This window comes from Xenopus laevis, chromosome 8L, assembly GCF_017654675.1.
Source record: "Xenopus laevis strain J_2021 chromosome 8L, Xenopus_laevis_v10.1, whole genome shotgun sequence".
NCBI classification, from domain to species: Eukaryota; Metazoa; Chordata; class Amphibia; order Anura; family Pipidae; genus Xenopus; species Xenopus laevis.
Window position 1 is genome coordinate 36,132,410 of NC_054385.1, and position 17,869 is coordinate 36,150,278.

At 39.8% G+C, this 17,869-nt stretch overlaps 1 protein-coding gene across 3 annotated transcripts in view; it reads right to left on the minus strand.

Moving 5' to 3' along the window:
* Positions 1–17,869, minus strand: part of atrx.L (alpha thalassemia/mental retardation syndrome X-linked L homeolog) — a 118,483-nt gene that overhangs the window by 53,402 nt on the left and 47,212 nt on the right. For all 3 annotated transcript variants that reach the window (XR_001932620.2, XM_018229764.2, XM_041572697.1), the window contains 6 exons: positions 17,586–17,682; positions 8,946–9,149; positions 8,309–8,450; positions 8,113–8,222; positions 599–745; positions 183–360 (listed from right to left, as the gene is read on the minus strand). Coding sequence is in view for 2 of the 3 variants with exons in the window: in XM_018229764.2 (XP_018085253.1) it covers positions 183–360; positions 599–745; positions 8,113–8,222; positions 8,309–8,450; positions 8,946–9,149; positions 17,586–17,682 (878 nt within the window). In the remaining variant the exon portion in view is untranslated. The remainder of the gene's footprint in view (positions 1–182; positions 361–598; positions 746–8,112; positions 8,223–8,308; positions 8,451–8,945; positions 9,150–17,585; positions 17,683–17,869) is intronic.

Here is a 17,869-nt window from a genome sequence, read left to right on the forward strand (position 1 = left end):
AAAAATAATGACTTTTCATCACACAAACAAGGAAGCACGGTTCTCTTTCCTTATCTTTTCCCTTATTTACACATGCAAAATTAGGGTTTGGATTCTGTTCAGTATTCGGTCGAATCGTTCACAACGAATTTGTAATAATTAGCAATATCACAGACAAAATGCCTGCATTCCATCAACTTTACCTGGATCCACAAGGGTCTTTTGAAAAGTCTCTTTCAACTTTTTGCTCTTCACATTCCTTCCTTGGGTGAGGTTTCGGTACATCTCATATCCAATTATTAATATCCCTCCCTCTTGATGCCAGCGTTGCATCATGTATGATCTTTCCTGAGGACGCTTCACTGTAGCAAGCTCAATGACCTGGTGGTTGACAATTATTAATTATTGCATGTGCAAGTATGAGAAATCTAGTCATTATTTTAGTGTGCTTAGCCCACATTTATCTGGTCCCACTTGCCATGGGCACTCTTCCCTCCTTCATTCCCCCATAATTAATCTATGATTTATCGGTGGGGTCTTACCAAGATTTCTATTTAAATTTAAAGGGGGGGAATGGGATTATATCATGCACTAAAGTTTGAATACAAAAAGTGCAAACCTCCAATTTTTCTTCATCGTCCATGCCATCCTGCCACTTTTCAAATTCATTGACCCAATTCAAAACAGTGTTTAAAGGACACACCACAAGTGCAGTGCTAAAATCCAACTTGTCAGACAAAAGAACAGTGTGTAAGAAAGTCACGACCTGTAATGGACAATAAAACCATGAATTTGACAGAACATTTACAGAAAGGCAATGCATACTAAAGAGATATAGGAATATTAAGCACAGGCATAATGCCCAATCTAGTAAATAACTCACATGAGTCAACATTGATAAGTATACGTGTGACGACATGTAAATGCCTTTTACTAGTAGAATGCAATAACTACATTTTTTTTTAAAGGTTATGTTTTATTTGCTTTTAATAAACATTACAAACAAGAAAAAATAAAAGTAATATATCCACAAACATGTGCATAGTTAAGACATGTGTCACTGGTCCATAATTATTTGCTTTCAATTGGTACAGCGTAGATTGAGGGTAAGTTAGCATCAGAAGACATTACAGGTATAGTGTAAGTATATAGTATTATCCGGTTGCATGATAAATTCTCTGTTGCACGCCCGGTCCCATTTCCCACCAAGGACTCCATATCTTTTGAAATTTATCTGCAGTGCCTCTCGCTTCATGGGTAAGATTTATTTTGGGTATAGTTGAATCAACAAGGTTAATCCAGGAGTCCTTTGCGGGAGGGGTAGGTCCCATCCAGTGCATAATCACACATTTTTTAGCATAGAATAATAACGCTCTAAACCTTAAACTGGAAAATGAGGTTCAACGTTGATAAATGCAAGGTTATGCACTTTGGCAAAAATAATATAAATGCAAGTTATACACTAAATGGCAATGTGTTGGGAGTTTCCTTAAATGAAAAGGATCTAGGGGTCTTTGTAGATAACACGTTGTCTAATTCTGGGCAGTGTCATTCTGTGACTACTAAAGCAAATAAAGTTCTGTCTTGCATAAAAAAGGGCATTAACTCAAGGGATGAAAACATAATTATGCCTCTTTATAGGTCCCTGGTAAGGCCTCATCTGGAGTATGCAGTTCAGTTTTGGACTCCAGTCCTTAAGAGGGATATAAATGAGCTGGAGAGAGTGTAGAGACGTGCAACTAAATTGGTTAGAGGGACGGAAGACTTAAATTATGAGGGTAGACTGTCAAGGTTGGGGTTGTTTTCTCTGGAAAAAAGGCGCTTGCGAGGGGATATGATTACACTTTACAAGTATATTAGAGGACATTATAGACAAATTGCAGGGGACCTTTTCACCCATAAAGTGGATCACCGTACCAGAGGCCACCCCTTTAGACTAGAAGAAAAGAACTTTCATTTGAAGCAACGTAGAGGGTTCTTCACAGTCAGGACAGTGAGGTTGTGGAATGCACTGCCGGGTGATGTTGTGATGGCTGATTCAGTTAATGCCTTTAAGAATGGCTTGGATGATTTTTTGGACAGACATAATATCAAAGGCTATTGTGATACTAAACTCTATAGTTAGTATAGGTATGGGTATATATAATTTTAATTAAAAGTAGGGAGGGGTGTGTGTATGGATGCTGGGTTTTCATTTGGAGGGGTTGAACTTGATGGACTTTGTCTTTTTTCAACCCAATTTAACTATGTAACTATGTAAACCTTAATCTCGCACAGACAGTGGGTACAAGGTGTTCCACTACACCCAGGAGACACACAATGGGGGAGAGTATATTTGGGAATTCGAGTGTGTTCGCTAACGAGGCCATTACTTGCGACCAGTAAGTATTTATCACTGGGCAAGACCAGATCATGTGTAGAAAATTGGCTACTGGAGTTCCACATCTGGGGCAGGAGTCAGTGTCCGTCTTACCCATTGCCTTTAGTTTAAGCGGGGTGATATAGAGTTGATGAAACACCTTGTATTGAATCAGCCTATCCCTTATTGCTATTAAGCTTTTATACATAGTTTCTGTTGCCTCGTCCCAGTCATCCTGGGACAGTTCTGGAATGTTAGTCTTCCACCTTACCTGAGCTGTGTGGAAAGGAGGGGGGACACTGGCTAGCAGGTTTTTGTATAGCCTGGACACCAACTTAACTGTTTGTTCAGCTATAAGGGTTTCTTCAATTGTCATTGTGGCAAGGACAGGAGAAAGTGTACCAAACTGGGCCTTAAAAGTGTGTCGAATTTGGAAATATCGAAAAAGTGGGAGGGTCTGAGAGGTGCATTTGGCTTGTAGTTCAGTATGTGAAGGGAAGGTACTGTTTTGCAGAAGATCGCCCAGGTATTTAATGCCCTGCCTTGGCCAGAAGAGGAAGTCCTCTAGGTTACGGAAGTGAAGTAGGTTGGAGTTGCCCCATAATGGTAATAGTGGATTCAGCCGAATTGGTCCTTTCTTAAATATTTTCAATACTTGGGTCCAGGCTCTATGAGGAGTGGAGATGGTGGATGACAGACTGCCGGCATCCGAGATTTTCCGATGGGGAAGATTTTTAAGTCCTTCCAGTGACCCTATTATATTTGCATGTAGCGCCATATTTGGGTTATATGGGTCCGGATGATACCACCAGTGCAGGTAATATACACTTGGGCCGCTATGTAATACAACTGGAAGTTGGGTAAGGCGAGTCCACCATCCTCCCTCTCCGCTGTCAATTTCTCCCAGGCAATTCTCGGTACCTTACAGTTCCATATAAAGGGAAGTATCAATTGGTGGGGGGGAGATCGTTAGGGGGGGTCCTGATTGTCAATTGGGAAGAGAATGGATTTATCCCAGTTTATTTTGAGGCCAGAGAAACCTCCGAATTGCTCCACTACTTTGAGCAGCGATGCTATCGAGTTCTGGGTGTCTGCCAAGTAGATCAAAAGATCTCGTCTGCGTACAGGGAGATCTTTTCAGTAAGTGGGCCAATTTTGAGACCTACAATTTGTTCAGATTCGCGTATGGCTATGGCTAGAGGTTCTATGGCTAAGGCAAAGAGAAATGGGGATAACGGGCATCCCTGTCGCGTACCTCTTTCCAGTAGGAATGGATCTGATATCATGCCGTTAACCCTGACCCGTGCAGTTGGTCTATAATAAAGCATCTGTATCCATTTAATGAATTGGTCATCCAGGATAAACCTGCGAAGGGTCTCCCATAGGTAGGGCCATTCTATTGAGTCGAAGGAGGCTATTGCTCTTGTCCCCACATTGGCATGTTGCGTTTCAATGTTAGTATACAATCTCCTAATGTTAATATTTGTGGCCCTACCTGGCATAAATCCAGATTGATCGGGATGAATCAGGTCTATTATATAGCGTTGGAGTCTTGTGGCCAAGATTTTGGCGAGAATTTTGGCATCAGTGTTTATAAGGGAGATTGGCCGATATGAACTGCACTGGTCAGGGTCTTTACCGGATTTAGGGACCACAACTATAAGTGCTTCACTAAATGAAGGGGGCAGGGAGCCAAGATCAAAGGAGGCGTGAAGGGTAGCCAGCAACTGGGGAGCAAGCTGTTCTGAGAGGGCCTTGTACCAGTTGGAGGGAAGACCGTCTATGCCCGGTGTTTTGTTTGTCGGGAGGAAGGCAATGGCTTCTTTTACTTCTTCTATTGTAATAGGTCGATTTAGGTTGTCCTTGTCATATGAATGTAGGGTTGGGATCGAGATGTTGTCTAGGAAGGGTAGGTGGGTGGTGCTGGATTGGGACACTGTGGATCTGTACAGCCCATGATAATAGTTTGCAAATTCCTCTACTATGAGCTTGGGATCGTTAACCATGTCATCCCCGTTTGACTTTATGTTCGGTATAGCTGTAGTAGGGCATTGTGTCTTTGCAAAGTATGCTAAAAGCCGTCCGTTCTTGTCCCCCTGTTCAAAGTATCTCTGCGATTGGTAGAGAAGGACTTTTTTGGTCAGTAGTGTGTTATGTCGTTCTAATGCATTACGTTTCTCTAATAGAATTGAGTAATTCTCTGGTGTAGGGTTAGAGATGTGATTAGTTTCAGCTTGATAGGCTTCTGCCTCTGCCTGTTCTATGGTTTCTCTGGCTTGTCTACTATGCAATAACTACATTTTTAATGCCACCTGAAGTAATGAAAATGTAATACAGTACAGGTATGGGACCTGTTATCCAGAATGCTCGGGACCTGGGGTTTTCCGGATAAGGGATCTTTATGCCTTAAGTCTACTAGAAATTAATTTAAACATTAAATAAACCCAATAGGCTGGTTTTGCTTCCAATAAGGATTAATTATATCTTAGTTGGGATCAAGTACAAGCTACTGTTTTATTATTACAGAGAAAAAGGAAATCATTTTTAAAAATTTGGATTATTTGATTAAAATTGAGTCTATAGGAGACAGCCATTCCGTAATTCGGAGTTTTCTGGATATCGGGTTTCCGGATAAGGGATCCTATACCTGTACTAGCAAATGGTGCCCAATGGAAATAGCAGCTTCAGGACTGGCACAAAATAAAAGTTCTGGACTGACTGCTGGGGATAGGTTGGAATTGCAATTGCACTGTATGCATTTGGAAACATCTAGCACACATGCAGTGTGGCTCAGAGTGGTGTTGCCCATTCCCATCTTTACTCCTTACAGACCCACTTCTCTGGGGTTTGCCCCTTTTTTGCAGTATACTACTCAGCCAGTCTTTTGTTGCCCCTGACCTTACTTTTTGGAAACGTGTTGCTGGCATGAAACCAAGCATATATATTTTTTAGAAAACAAAATTCACAGTTTCAACATTTGATTTTTTATCTTTGAACTATTTAACTATGTATAAGGTTTAAATGATTTGCAAATCATGCCACTCCAAGTCTTCCAAAACCAGGTTGTAATATATAGCAAATACATCTTGTCTGCAAGCACCATGTTGCTGTTTGCATCCAAGTATGATATTTGCTGTTGACAACCTAATCTTTTGTATAGGTTCTGTGTGAAAAGTAAAGGGGCACACAACCCTTCTTGAGAACGAACCCCATACCAACGGTTTTTTTAACTCTCTATCTTATTCGTTAAAATCCTCCTGTTACAGATTATAATAGGTATTACTGTTGGCCCAAGTAAGCAAAGAGCTGAAAAGCATCCATTTGCCTTGCACATGTCATCACAGCTTCAGGGAGAACAGGGATACTCTGTCACTAGAAGCAAGACAGGAATCAAGCAGCAATGCTGAGAGTGGATAGCACATATTCACTATATGTTAGATCCAAAGGCTAAGTATGGAAAAATCTGCTGGAGAGGCCCTAATGAGAGCTGCTGTAAACCTACAGCATCCTCACACAGCAGTCACAAGATGAAGTAGACAAGCAAGTACCAAAAAAATATACCGGAGGACTAATCCTCTCTGTACACTCTGTATAGAGCACTGGTAAGGCCACATCTAGAATATGTTGTACAGTTTTGGTCTCCATCTCTCAAACAGGACATTATTGTATTATAGAAGGTCCAGAGAAGGGCAACTAAGCTGGTAAAAGGTATGGAAAAATCTTAAACTATGAAGAAAGACTAGCCAAATTGGGGATGTTCACGCTGGAGAAGAGGCGTTTAAGGGGTGATATAACTATGTATAAATATATAAGGCGTTCATATAATTATCTCTCTAATGCTTTATTTACCAGTAGGTCTTTCCAGCTGACACAAGGTCACCCATTCCGATTAAGGAAAAGCGTTTCCGACTATATATTTGGAAGGGTTTTTTTTTTTTTTTACAGTGAGAGCTGTGAAGATATGAAATTCTCTCCCTGAATCAGTGGTACTGGCTGATACATTAGATAGCTTTAAGAAGGGGTTGGATGGTGTTTAGCAAGTGAGGGAATACAGGGTTATGGAAGATAGCTCATAGTAAAAGTTGATCCAGGGACTGGTCCGATTGCCATTTTGGAGTCAGAAAGGAATTTTTTTTCCCCTTCTGAGGCAAATTGGAGAAGCTTCAGATGGGGTTTTTTTTGCCTTCCTCTAGATCAACTGGCAGATAGGCAGGTTAAAAAAAAAAAAGCCAAAAGGTTGAACTTGATGGACGTGTGTTTTTTCAACCTTACTTACTATGTTACTATATATTTACGAGGCTGTTACTTGCCCAGCACTTTATTAGAGGACACAAAATTTCTTTACCATATCTAAAAAATAAATATTTGATACAAGCTAGTATATATTTATTACGCCTTTTCTGGTCCTTAGGAATAACATCAGAGGCATGGGTTGCCTTACAATAAAAGCATACTTGTATAAATGTAAGGTTACTAAAACAGTTCAGGGCAGGACCAAAAACTTTTAGTGGAATATTTCGAACAGGTCAAAAAAAAAAAAAAAAAAAAAAAAAAGGCTACATTCCAACGGAATTAACAATAGAGTGGCTAAGGACATATTAAACGGTCAGATTTCTTTAACTCATTTTCCGATTCTTGGCTTTATGTTCCACGTATAAATACCTCCCCACCCCCCCCACCCCCCAAAAAAAAAAACATTTGATATATGGAAAGCTTATCGAGCTAATTGTTATGGCTAGCAGTCATTAAATATGCCCTTGTGGGAAAAATAATTTTGCTAAGAATCTAGGATCAAACTACTGGCTTAAACAATAAAATAAACATGCAGACTAGACAACAGAAGTCCTGCCAGCAAATGGATTCCAAGTGTTAACCAGAGGCTAACCTGGACTGGAAGATTATAAAGCAAAGGGCTTTGTAGATTTAGTCCTATGAAATATGTGGGAATACAATCTGTGGGAAGAATAAGCAGCGGCACTGACTTGTGCTTTTAACAGGCATTTGGCTGAAGGTACACTATCATATAATAAAAGAATATGGGAGAAGTATGCAGCTTAAGCCACAGACAACGCTTCAGGTACAGTATGAAATTAACAGTGGCAGTGCCAATGACTTATTTAGTAACATATATGGGGAATTTGCTTCAAACAAGTATCTAAAGTAGAAGGTACGTCTTATTCACTGAGGGGGTATTTCTTTTAAAAAATCGCAAGCATGAACGGATATGTGGCCTGAAATTAACAAATGCCATTTAAACGGTACAGGGTATGGGACCTGTTACCCAGAATGCTCGGGACCTGGGTTCTTTCCGTAATTTGGATCTTCATACCTTAAATCGATTAGAAAATCATTTAAATACTAAATACACCCAATAGGCTGGTTTTGCTTCCAATAAGAATTAATTGTATCTTAGTTGGGATCAAGTACAAGCTACTGTTTTATTATTGCAGAGAAAAAGGAAATCATTTTAAAAAAAAATTAATTATTTGGATAAAATGTAGTACATGGACTTTCTGGATAACAGGTTTCCAGATAATGGATCCCATACCTGTATCTGATTTTACAAGAAATATTTACTGGATGACTGAGCATGGACATCCCTGAAACATCTGAAAGCACAATGAGCAATCTACAATGAATACAATTGCTAATGTTGCATTTGCAGTGTCTTTAATACATGCTTGTTTTTTGTTTTTTTTAATTGGGGCACTAAATGGAAGATAAGTTTTTTCTACTTTTTTTTTTGCTGATAATGCTATAAGGCACATTTTTACCTGCAAAGTCTTTCCGAGACCCATACAATGAGCCAGTATACAGCCAGAACCAGTGTTCTTTTTGGTCTTTTTCACAGACTCACAGCAGCAGTCCCACATGAACTGTACACCTGCACAAATATTTAAACATGTTAGGTAAGCAGAAGCATCAAGTATTTTTTATTTTTGTTTAAATCTGTCACTTCTCATTTCTTACCGTCTACCTGATGTGGTTTCAGCTTTGTAACCATGGCGCTGTGAACCTGCAACAAAGGCTCTTTTGTTTCTTCATCTTCATCCAACACTAGTTTAGTGGTGACTGGACACTTTACAGGTGATGCATCTTCAGTATTAATAACCTATAACCAAACATTGTAATAGCTTTAAATTGCATAGAATTTCTTTAAAACTGTAAATTCTTATATCTATATACACACACACTATATATATATATATATATATATATATATATATATATAAAACTTTTATTCATATCATGGCTTTTTAGTTTCATAATTTTATTTCTGATTAAATGGTTCACTGCTGCAAGTCTTTTTCTCCTTCTAAACGTGATCTACAGTATTCTGATATGTTGCTGATGTGTAAGTAAGCGCAATGAAAAACATTATAGCGGAGAGTGCAAAAGACTATTAAAGTATGTTGCACTTTAAATCAGTGTTTTTGAGCTGCGATTGGGTTATCCAAGCATAACGCACTTTACGCAAAGTATATAATTAGTTTATGTGAGAGAAAAACCAAAAAAAAAAAAACAAAGGCAGATCATGATTTGTCTTAGACTACACTATTTTTCAAAGAGCCAACACAGTTGCAGGGTTGAAAATTGCTTCATTTACCTTTATCACTCTTAGTTTCTCTCGTTCTCGCTCTCTCTCTGCTATCCTCTTCCTTCTATCCTCTTCCTCTTTCAAGGCATTCTGAGTTTCTGTTCGCAACTTGTCATCTTTGATAATCTTTCTAATCTTCTTCCTGTTCTTTCCAGGTGATTTAGAGTCAGAGTCCTCATCTTGGTCTCCATCCTCTGAATTACCGCGATTACTCTAATACACAAGAAAAAGGATTGTTAAATGTAAGGGGAAAAAAAATACACAGGGCTGATAGAAATATAACGGCATCATGCACAAAAGGACTACATTTATTATAACTTAAAATCAAAAAGAATTGGACTAAAGTGCAAATTACAAATAAGCATTAACGGTTACACTGTGCAATTAGAAAGACAGGAGAATGCAAGAGCCACTGCCTCACTGACAAAGGAAATGGCAGGTGAGCTAAAATGTTAAAATCTGTAGCAAAATCTTAAATTAAACTGAATACATATGTAGATTAAGATGGCTCATTTTGTTTAAACTGTCTGGTACTTGCCTATGCCAATGATCACTTAATTAAAAACACTGCCCCCTCAGGCTGTGTGGGTCACAGTGCTCATACAAACCAAGAGTCCATATACACATTCTAGATTAGATCAGCCAATGAATGGGAAAAGCTTTGTGTTATTCCCGCACCAGTTAGAACCTTCATTTTTTTCTGGTCAAGTGTTCACCGAGTGAATGCAGAAAACAAAAACAAATGACAGCTTAACCCTTTCCCTGCCAGCCGTTTTGTCCTAGATGCGAACATCTACTGCCAAGCAGTTTTTAGATATTTTGCACTCTTTCACTTTAAGGGCCTTTCCTGGGGTGGTCTTTTAGTTAACCCAGGAAAACAATATATTGTTTTTTTCAGGACAACCTGAACTTTCACAATATGCAAGAATTTTGGTGTAATTCTACTTCTCTAAAAAAATATTGGATTCTAAGTGTCAAATAAAATGAAAAAAATCATGTTGCACGAAGAACAATCACATATATCAGAAACATCATTCATTTTACGTACGAGAACACAGCTGATTTAGAAAGGTCTATGTCTCCTGAACGCGACAATACCAAATATATATAGTTTTATGGAGATTTCTCACTTGTATAGCTCAAAATCTACAAGCAGTACACAACCAAATTTCCAAAGCAACACTCCCCAAACGGCATACTTTTGATTTCAAGGCCAAACATTCCACTAACAGTAGGTTTACCCAAGAAAACTACCCATTACTAGAAAGAACAGATTCTGGTGAATCAAAAATGGGTAGAAATATCTTTGTACTCCAAACCACCAAGTTGCAATTGTTTCCTAAAGTTATAGTGTTTTATAGAAATTGGTGAATTTTTTGAAAAATGACCTCAAAGCTTCCACTCTACAGCAACATATCTCCCACACATCATTAGGTATCAATGTAAAACACCCCAAATATAAAATCCTGGGTCCACTGAACAGTTTGATGCCCAATATGAATAGATGTACCCAAGCACGTGGCATAGGAGGCCCCAAAAGGAAGACCCCCCGTTTGTTCTGTAATTTCAGATACTGCAAAATCAACACATTTACATCGTTTTGGGGGGCGGCAAAGGTAGAAAACAGTACGTTCACCCCAGAAAACCATATATTTTCGGAAAGTACACATTCCCCTGAATCTAAATTGGGTATGCATGTCTTTCTACGCCAAAGTACCAAGCCGCAAATCATTCCTAAATTTGGTGATTTTGGGGACATTTCCAAAAATGACTTCAAAATTTCGACCCTGCAGCATCGTATTACCCACATACTTTTAGGTATCAAGACAAATCACCCCAAATATGAAAGCCTGGGGTCCTCTGAACAGTTTGATGCCCAATATGTATAGGTGTACCCAAGCACGTGGCGTATAGGGGCCCCAAAACGAAGACCCCCATATGGTCTGTCATTTCAGGTACTGCAAAATCAACACATTTACATTGTTTTGAGGGGGGCAAATGTAGAAAAAAGTAAGTTCACCCCAGAAAACCATATATTTTCGGAAAGTACACATTCCCACGGATCTAAATTGGGTATGCATGTCTTTGTACTCCAAAGTACCAAGCCGCAAACCATTCCTAAATTTGGTGATTTTGGGGACATTTCCAAAAATGACTTCAAAATTTCGACCCTGCAGCATCGTATTACCCACATACTTTTAGGTATCAAGACAAATCACCCCAAATATGAAAGCCTGGGGTCCTCTGAACAGTTTGATGCCCAATATGTATAGGTGTACCCAAGCATGTGGCATATAGGGGCCCTAAAAGGAAGACCCCCATATAGTCTGACATTTCAGGTACTGCAAAATCAACACATTTACATTGTTTTGGGGGGGCAAAAGTAGAAAACAGTAAGTTCACCCCAGAAAACCATATATTTTCGGAAAGTACACATTCCCACGAATTCAAATTGGGTATGCATGTCTTTCTACGCCAAAGTACCAAGCCGCAAATCATTCCTAAATTTGGTGATTTTGGTGACATTTCCAAAAATCACCTCAAAATATCTACCCTGCAGCATCGTATTACCCACATACTTTTAGGTATCAAGAGAAATCACCCCAAATATGAAAGCCTAGGGTCCTCTGAACAGTTTGATGCCCAATATGTATAGGTGTACCCAAGCACGTGGCATACAGGGGCCCCAAAAGGAAGACCCCCATATAGTCTGTCATTTCAGGTACTGCAAAATCAACACATTTACATCGTTAGGGGGGGGGCAAAAGTAGAAAACAGTAAGTTCACCCCAGAAAACCATATATTTTCGGAAAGTACACATTCCAACGAATCCAAATTGGGTATGCATGTCTTTCTACGCCAAAGTACCAAGCCGCAAACCATTCCTAAATTTGGTGCTTTAGGTGACATTTCCAAAAATCACCTCAAAATATCTACCCTGCAGCATCGTATTACCCACATACTTTTAGGTATCAAGACAAATCACCCCAAATATGAAAGCCTAGGGTCCTCTGAACAGTTTGATGCCCGATATGTATAGGTGTACCCAAGCACGTGGCATACAGGGGCCCCAAAAGGAAGACCCCCATATAGTCTGTCATTTCAGGTACTGCAAAATCAACACATTTACATCGATTTGGGGGGGGCAAAAGTAGAAAACAGTAAGTTCACCCCAGAAAACCATATATTTTCGGAAAGTACACATTCCAACGAATCCAAATTGGGTATGCATGTCTTTCTACGCCAAAGTACCAAGCCGCAAATCATTCCTAAATTTGGTGATTTAGGTGACATTTCCAAAAATCACCTCAAAATATCTACCCTGCAGCATCTTATTACACACATACTTTTAGGTATCAAGACAAATCACCCCAAATATGAAAGCCTAGGGTCCTCTGAACAGTTTGATGCCCAATATGTATAGGTGCACCCAAGCATGTGGCATATAGGGGCCCTAAAATGAAGACCCCCATATAGTCTGTCATTTCAGGTACTGCAAAATCAACACATTTACATCGATTTGGGGGGGCAAAAGTAGAAAACAGTAAGTTCACCCCAGAAAACCATATATTTTCGGAAAGTACACATTCCAACGAATCCAAATTGGGTATGCATGTCTTTCTACGCCAAAGTACCAAGCCGCAAATCATTCCTAAATTTGGTGATTTAGGTGACATTTCCAAAAAATCACCTCAAAATATCTACCCTGCAGCATCGTATTACACACATACTTTTAGGTATCAAGACAAATCACCCCAAATATGAAAGCCTAGGGTCCTCTGAACAGTTTGATGCCCAATATGTATAGGTGTACCCAAGCATGTGGCATATAGGGGCCCTAAAATGAAGACCCCCATATAGTCTGTCATTTCAGGTACTGCAAAATCAACACATTTACATCGATTTGGGGGGGGCAAAAGTAGAAAACAGTAAGTTCACCCCAGAAAACCATATATTTTCGGAAAGTACACATTCCAACGAATCCAAATTGGGTATGCATGTCTTTCTACGCCAAAGTACCAAGCCGCAAATCATTCCTAAATTTGGTGATTTAGGTGACATTTCCAAAAATCACCTCAAAATATCTACTCTGCAGCATCGTATTACCCACATACTTTTAGGTATCAAGAGAAATCATCCCAAATATGAAAGCCTAGGGTCCTCTGAACAGTTTGATGCCCAATATGTATAGGTGTACCCAAGCACGTGGCATATAGGGGCCCTAAAAGGAAGACCCCCCCTTGTATGTTCTGTCATTTCAGGTACTGCAAAATCAACACATTTACATCGTTTTGGGGGGGGCAAAGGTAGCAAAAAGTAAGTTCACCCCAGAAAACCATATATTTTCGGAAAGTACACATTCCCACGAATCTAAATTGGGTATGCATGTCTTTCTACTACAAAGTACCAAGCCGCAAACCATTCCTAAATTTGGTGATTTTGGGGACATTTCCAAAAATGACTTCAAAATTTCGACCCTGCAGCATCGTATTACCCACATACTTTTAGGTATCAAGACAAATCACCCCAAATATGAAAGCCTGGGGTCCTCTGAACAGTTTGATGCCCAATATGTATAGGTGTACCCAAGCACGTGGCGTATAGGGGCCCCAAAACGAAGACCCCCATATGGTCTGTCATTTCAGGTACTGCAAAATCAACACATTTACATTGTTTTGAGGGGGGCAAATGTAGAAAAAAGTAAGTTCACCCCAGAAAACCATATATTTTCGGAAAGTACACATTCCCACGGATCTAAATTGGGTATGCATGTCTTTGTACTCCAAAGTACCAAGCCGCAAACCATTCCTAAATTTGGTGATTTTGGGGACATTTCCAAAAATGACTTCAAAATTTCGACCCTGCAGCATCGTATTACCCACATACTTTTAGGTATCAAGACAAATCACCCCAAATATGAAAGCCTGGGGTCCTCTGAACAGTTTGATGCCCAATATGTATAGGTGTACCCAAGCACGTGGCGTATAGGGGCCCCAAAACGAAGACCCCCATATGGTCTGTCATTTCAGGTACTGCAAAATCAACACATTTACATTGTTTTGAGGGGGGAAAATGTAGAAAAAAGTAAGTTCACCCCAGAAAACCATATATTTTCGGAAAGTACACATTCCCACGGATCTAAATTGGGTATGCATGTCTTTGTACTCCAAAGTACCAAGCCGCAAACCATTCCTAAATTTGGTGATTTTGGGGACATTTCCAAAAATGACTTCAAAATTTCGACCCTGCAGCATTGTATTACCCACATACTTTTAGGTATCAAGACAAATCACCCCAAATATGAAAGCCTGGGGTCCTCTGAACAGTTTGATGCCCAATATGTATAGGTGTACCCAAGCACGTGGCGTATAGGGGCCCCAAAACAAAGACCCCCATATGGTCTGTCATTTCAGGTACTGCAAAATCAACACATTTACATTGTTTTGGGGGGGGCAAAGGTAGAAAAAAGTGCGTTCACCCCATAAAACCATATATTTTTGGAAAGTACACATTCCTGCGAATCCAAATTGGGTATGCATGTCTTTGTACTCCAAAGTACCAAGTCGCAAGCCTTTCCTAAATTTGGCGATAAAAGCAACTGTTTTTACATTTCTGAAAATCGCCTAAAAATATTGCAATTGGCCGCATTTATCTCACCCAATTTCTTACATACAATTGTAAAACACCATAAATATTGATGCCAAGGGTCTACTGAACAGTTTGATGCCCAATATGCATAGATATACCAAGGCAGCTGGCATGTGCGGACCCCAAATAAAAATAGTGAATATGAGTTTTCTCCGCTGCCCATTCGCCTTCTGTGAACATAGACCCTTGACTTCATATTATTTGCCTCAAGACCCTCCTAACAGCAATGACCCCCCAAAACCATACATTTTTGGAAAGTACACATTCTGCCGATTCCAACAAAGATAACGACGTCTTTCTACACGAAACTACCAAACTGCAAAGCTTTTCTAAACATATAGGTTTTTACAACATTTCTGAAAATCGCCTAAAAATGTTGCAGTTTGCTGCATTTATCGGACACAATGTTTTACGTACAAAGAAAAATCTCTCTAAATATGGACGTCAGAGGTCTAATAAATAGTTTGATGCCCAATATGTATAGATTTACCAAAGTATGTGTTGTGTATGGACCCCAAATGAAAAACGTAACTATGAATTTTCACGCTAGCCAACTAAGCTGCAGAAAAGAGAACCCTAACTGTACGTTATGTGCCGTAAGACCCCCAAACTGTAAAAAGACCCCCAGAAACCCATATATTTTTGGAAAGCACATATTTTGGCGGATCAAACTAAGTAAAATCTATCTTTCTATACCAAAGCACCAAACAGCAAAACGATACTAAAGATACATAGGGAACAATAATGCAGGGATAAAATTGCAATAAAACCACAAAAATAGCGTAAATCAATGAAATAACAAAATAATTGTTCTGACAGCGTAATTAGTGGCCGAAATCGATTATCCAATAGTCACGCTGCCAAAATAACACGTTTTTAGGCAAAAAAAACAAAAGATAACAGTATAATGAATTCGTAAAAAAAAAAAAAAACACCTGTTTGTGTATACATATTTGTGCACTAATAAAAGTTATCTGAGTGTGCAAATACATGTAAATAAGTGTAAATAAGTGTAAATAACTGTACAAAAGGGACCAAGTGTGCTAAAATTAAAAAAAAAAAATTTAAAAAAATTCCAATCTTTACTAAAATGCATAAATGTACTGTAAGTATGTGTAGGTGCAGGTAAGTGTGTAAAAAAACGTGCACTTACCGTTTTTGGAGCAGGAGAATCGCTGTCTTCTTTGGAGGAGTCCTGGCAGCGTGTCTGCAGAGTTGCTGCGCAGCAGGAAGTGCGTGGGCGGCTCTGCAGGCAGGAAGAAGGTGAGTGTAGTAGCAGACGCTCCATGCGATGCGTCTGCTACTTTGAAGTCGGATCTGCGACAATCGAGTCGCAGATCCGACTTGACAGCCCCCCAGCCTCGTTGCCTAGGGGGCTGTCTTCTCTCCCCACTCTCTGCGGAGGCGGCAAAAGCCGCCGAAGCAGAGAGAGCGCTCAGCTGCTAAAGAACGTACAATGTACGTTCTTGGCAGCCTGAGCATTTGCCTGCCAGCACGTACGCCGTACGTGCTTGGCAGGCAAAGGGTTAAGGTAAAAATGGCTATATTTACGGATAAAGTCTTAATTACCAGAGGGTAAAAAGCAGATGTAAAATGGTTATGGGGGGCATGTCCACATGTAAACAGGAAGAACACAAGCTCCATAACCGTGTTGCTATTACCCTGCATCAAAGTGTTCCCACTTTGCCTTGCCTCTCAGCACCCTACGGTGACAGAATGTGGAAGAGCTGTGTTCCTGAATGTAGGCACGGACCGACTGTCTCACAGACAGGCTCCCAAGATGGCGCCCACGGCTTCCAGATGACTCCCAGCAACACGCCTCACAAACACCTTACCAGTGTGGATCCCTCCTATCGCAGAAGCGTTGCATCAATGGAGGCTAAAAAACTGGCAAGGTATGCCAGAGACCAGTCAGATTATAGCACAGCCCATGAGAGTGACGACGCCTCCATACCACCAGCTTCTCGCTATAACTCTCCAGCGCTCTCTCCATTACATGACCAGAGTGGGGACTCACAGCAGGCCATACCAGACCAGCCTACACTAGCTGAAATTGTGACACTCATTACCTGGCCTTACTTAAGCATGATGTGGAGCACACTACTGATGCAGAAAGACGCATTAGTACCCTTGAGGACAATACAGCCTCCATACCCAATAACCTCCCTAATATGACAACAAACAAGAGACCTTACAGCTAATGATCTTGAGTTGAGACCTGTGAAGGAATATTATTAGGCTGGTAGGTCTCCCGGAAGGAGCCAATTCTGAACTTTTTGTTGAAAATTAGCTCAAGGAAAAGGTGGAGAATGATATCTTCTCACCCATGGTCATTGTGGATCGGGCCCAATGGAATTCCTGCCTGGCCTACTCCTCCATGGGCCCCACCAAGGCCTCTCATTGCAAGATATACTGAACTACAGAGACCTTCTTGAAACAGGAAATCATACAACAGTGCTAAAGTCTCCATATATCCTGATTTCTCTATCAAGATCCGCAAACAACAATTCCAAAATTGTTATAAAATAATTATGTGAACCTGAGACAGGCAAACTCCAGGCACTTCGGGTGTTTGGCAATTTACAACCGCCAGTATCCCTTGTTCCCAATTTATAGGTGTGCTGATAATCAAATGTAGTTGACAGATAACGTAAAAGAGACCAATAATTGTTGTTATAAGACTGTTCTAAAAACCTTTGTTGTTAAGGTAAATCATGAATGGACATATGCTAATATTGCATACAGCCAAGCTTTTGCCTTTCTTTTACTGCCCGGAATACCAAAATAAATAAAAGCCATTTTAAACAAATGAAAAAAAATATGTTTAAAACCTATTCAAACATCCTGTGTTTATGTAGTTATATTACATCATGCCCTTGTTCTTTGTGCACTCAATTATGCTGACTTGCATTTAAGACTGTACCATGAAATCAGATTTTATATACAATTCTAAATAAAAGAAAGCATTTATTTATATTGGAGTATTATTACTGTAGATACCTTGCTATCACTGGAGTCATCTTGGACTTTAATTCGCCTTCTCTTTTTCTTCTGCTTGTAGCTGCGCTGATTCTCTTCAGCTTCTTTCTTTGCAGCCCTAAAACAAAGAAATGTATAATGCAGCAAATGATTTATACTTAAAGAAATATTGGTTAAACCACCACAGGGCAATGGTTTCCAAGCTGTGAGTCTGGGGTCACAAAGCCTTGCTCGAAGGGGGCCCAGTATGAAAGAAATGTTAGGGAAAGATTTGGATAAATGCCTTTTAGCATTCCTTAATTCTT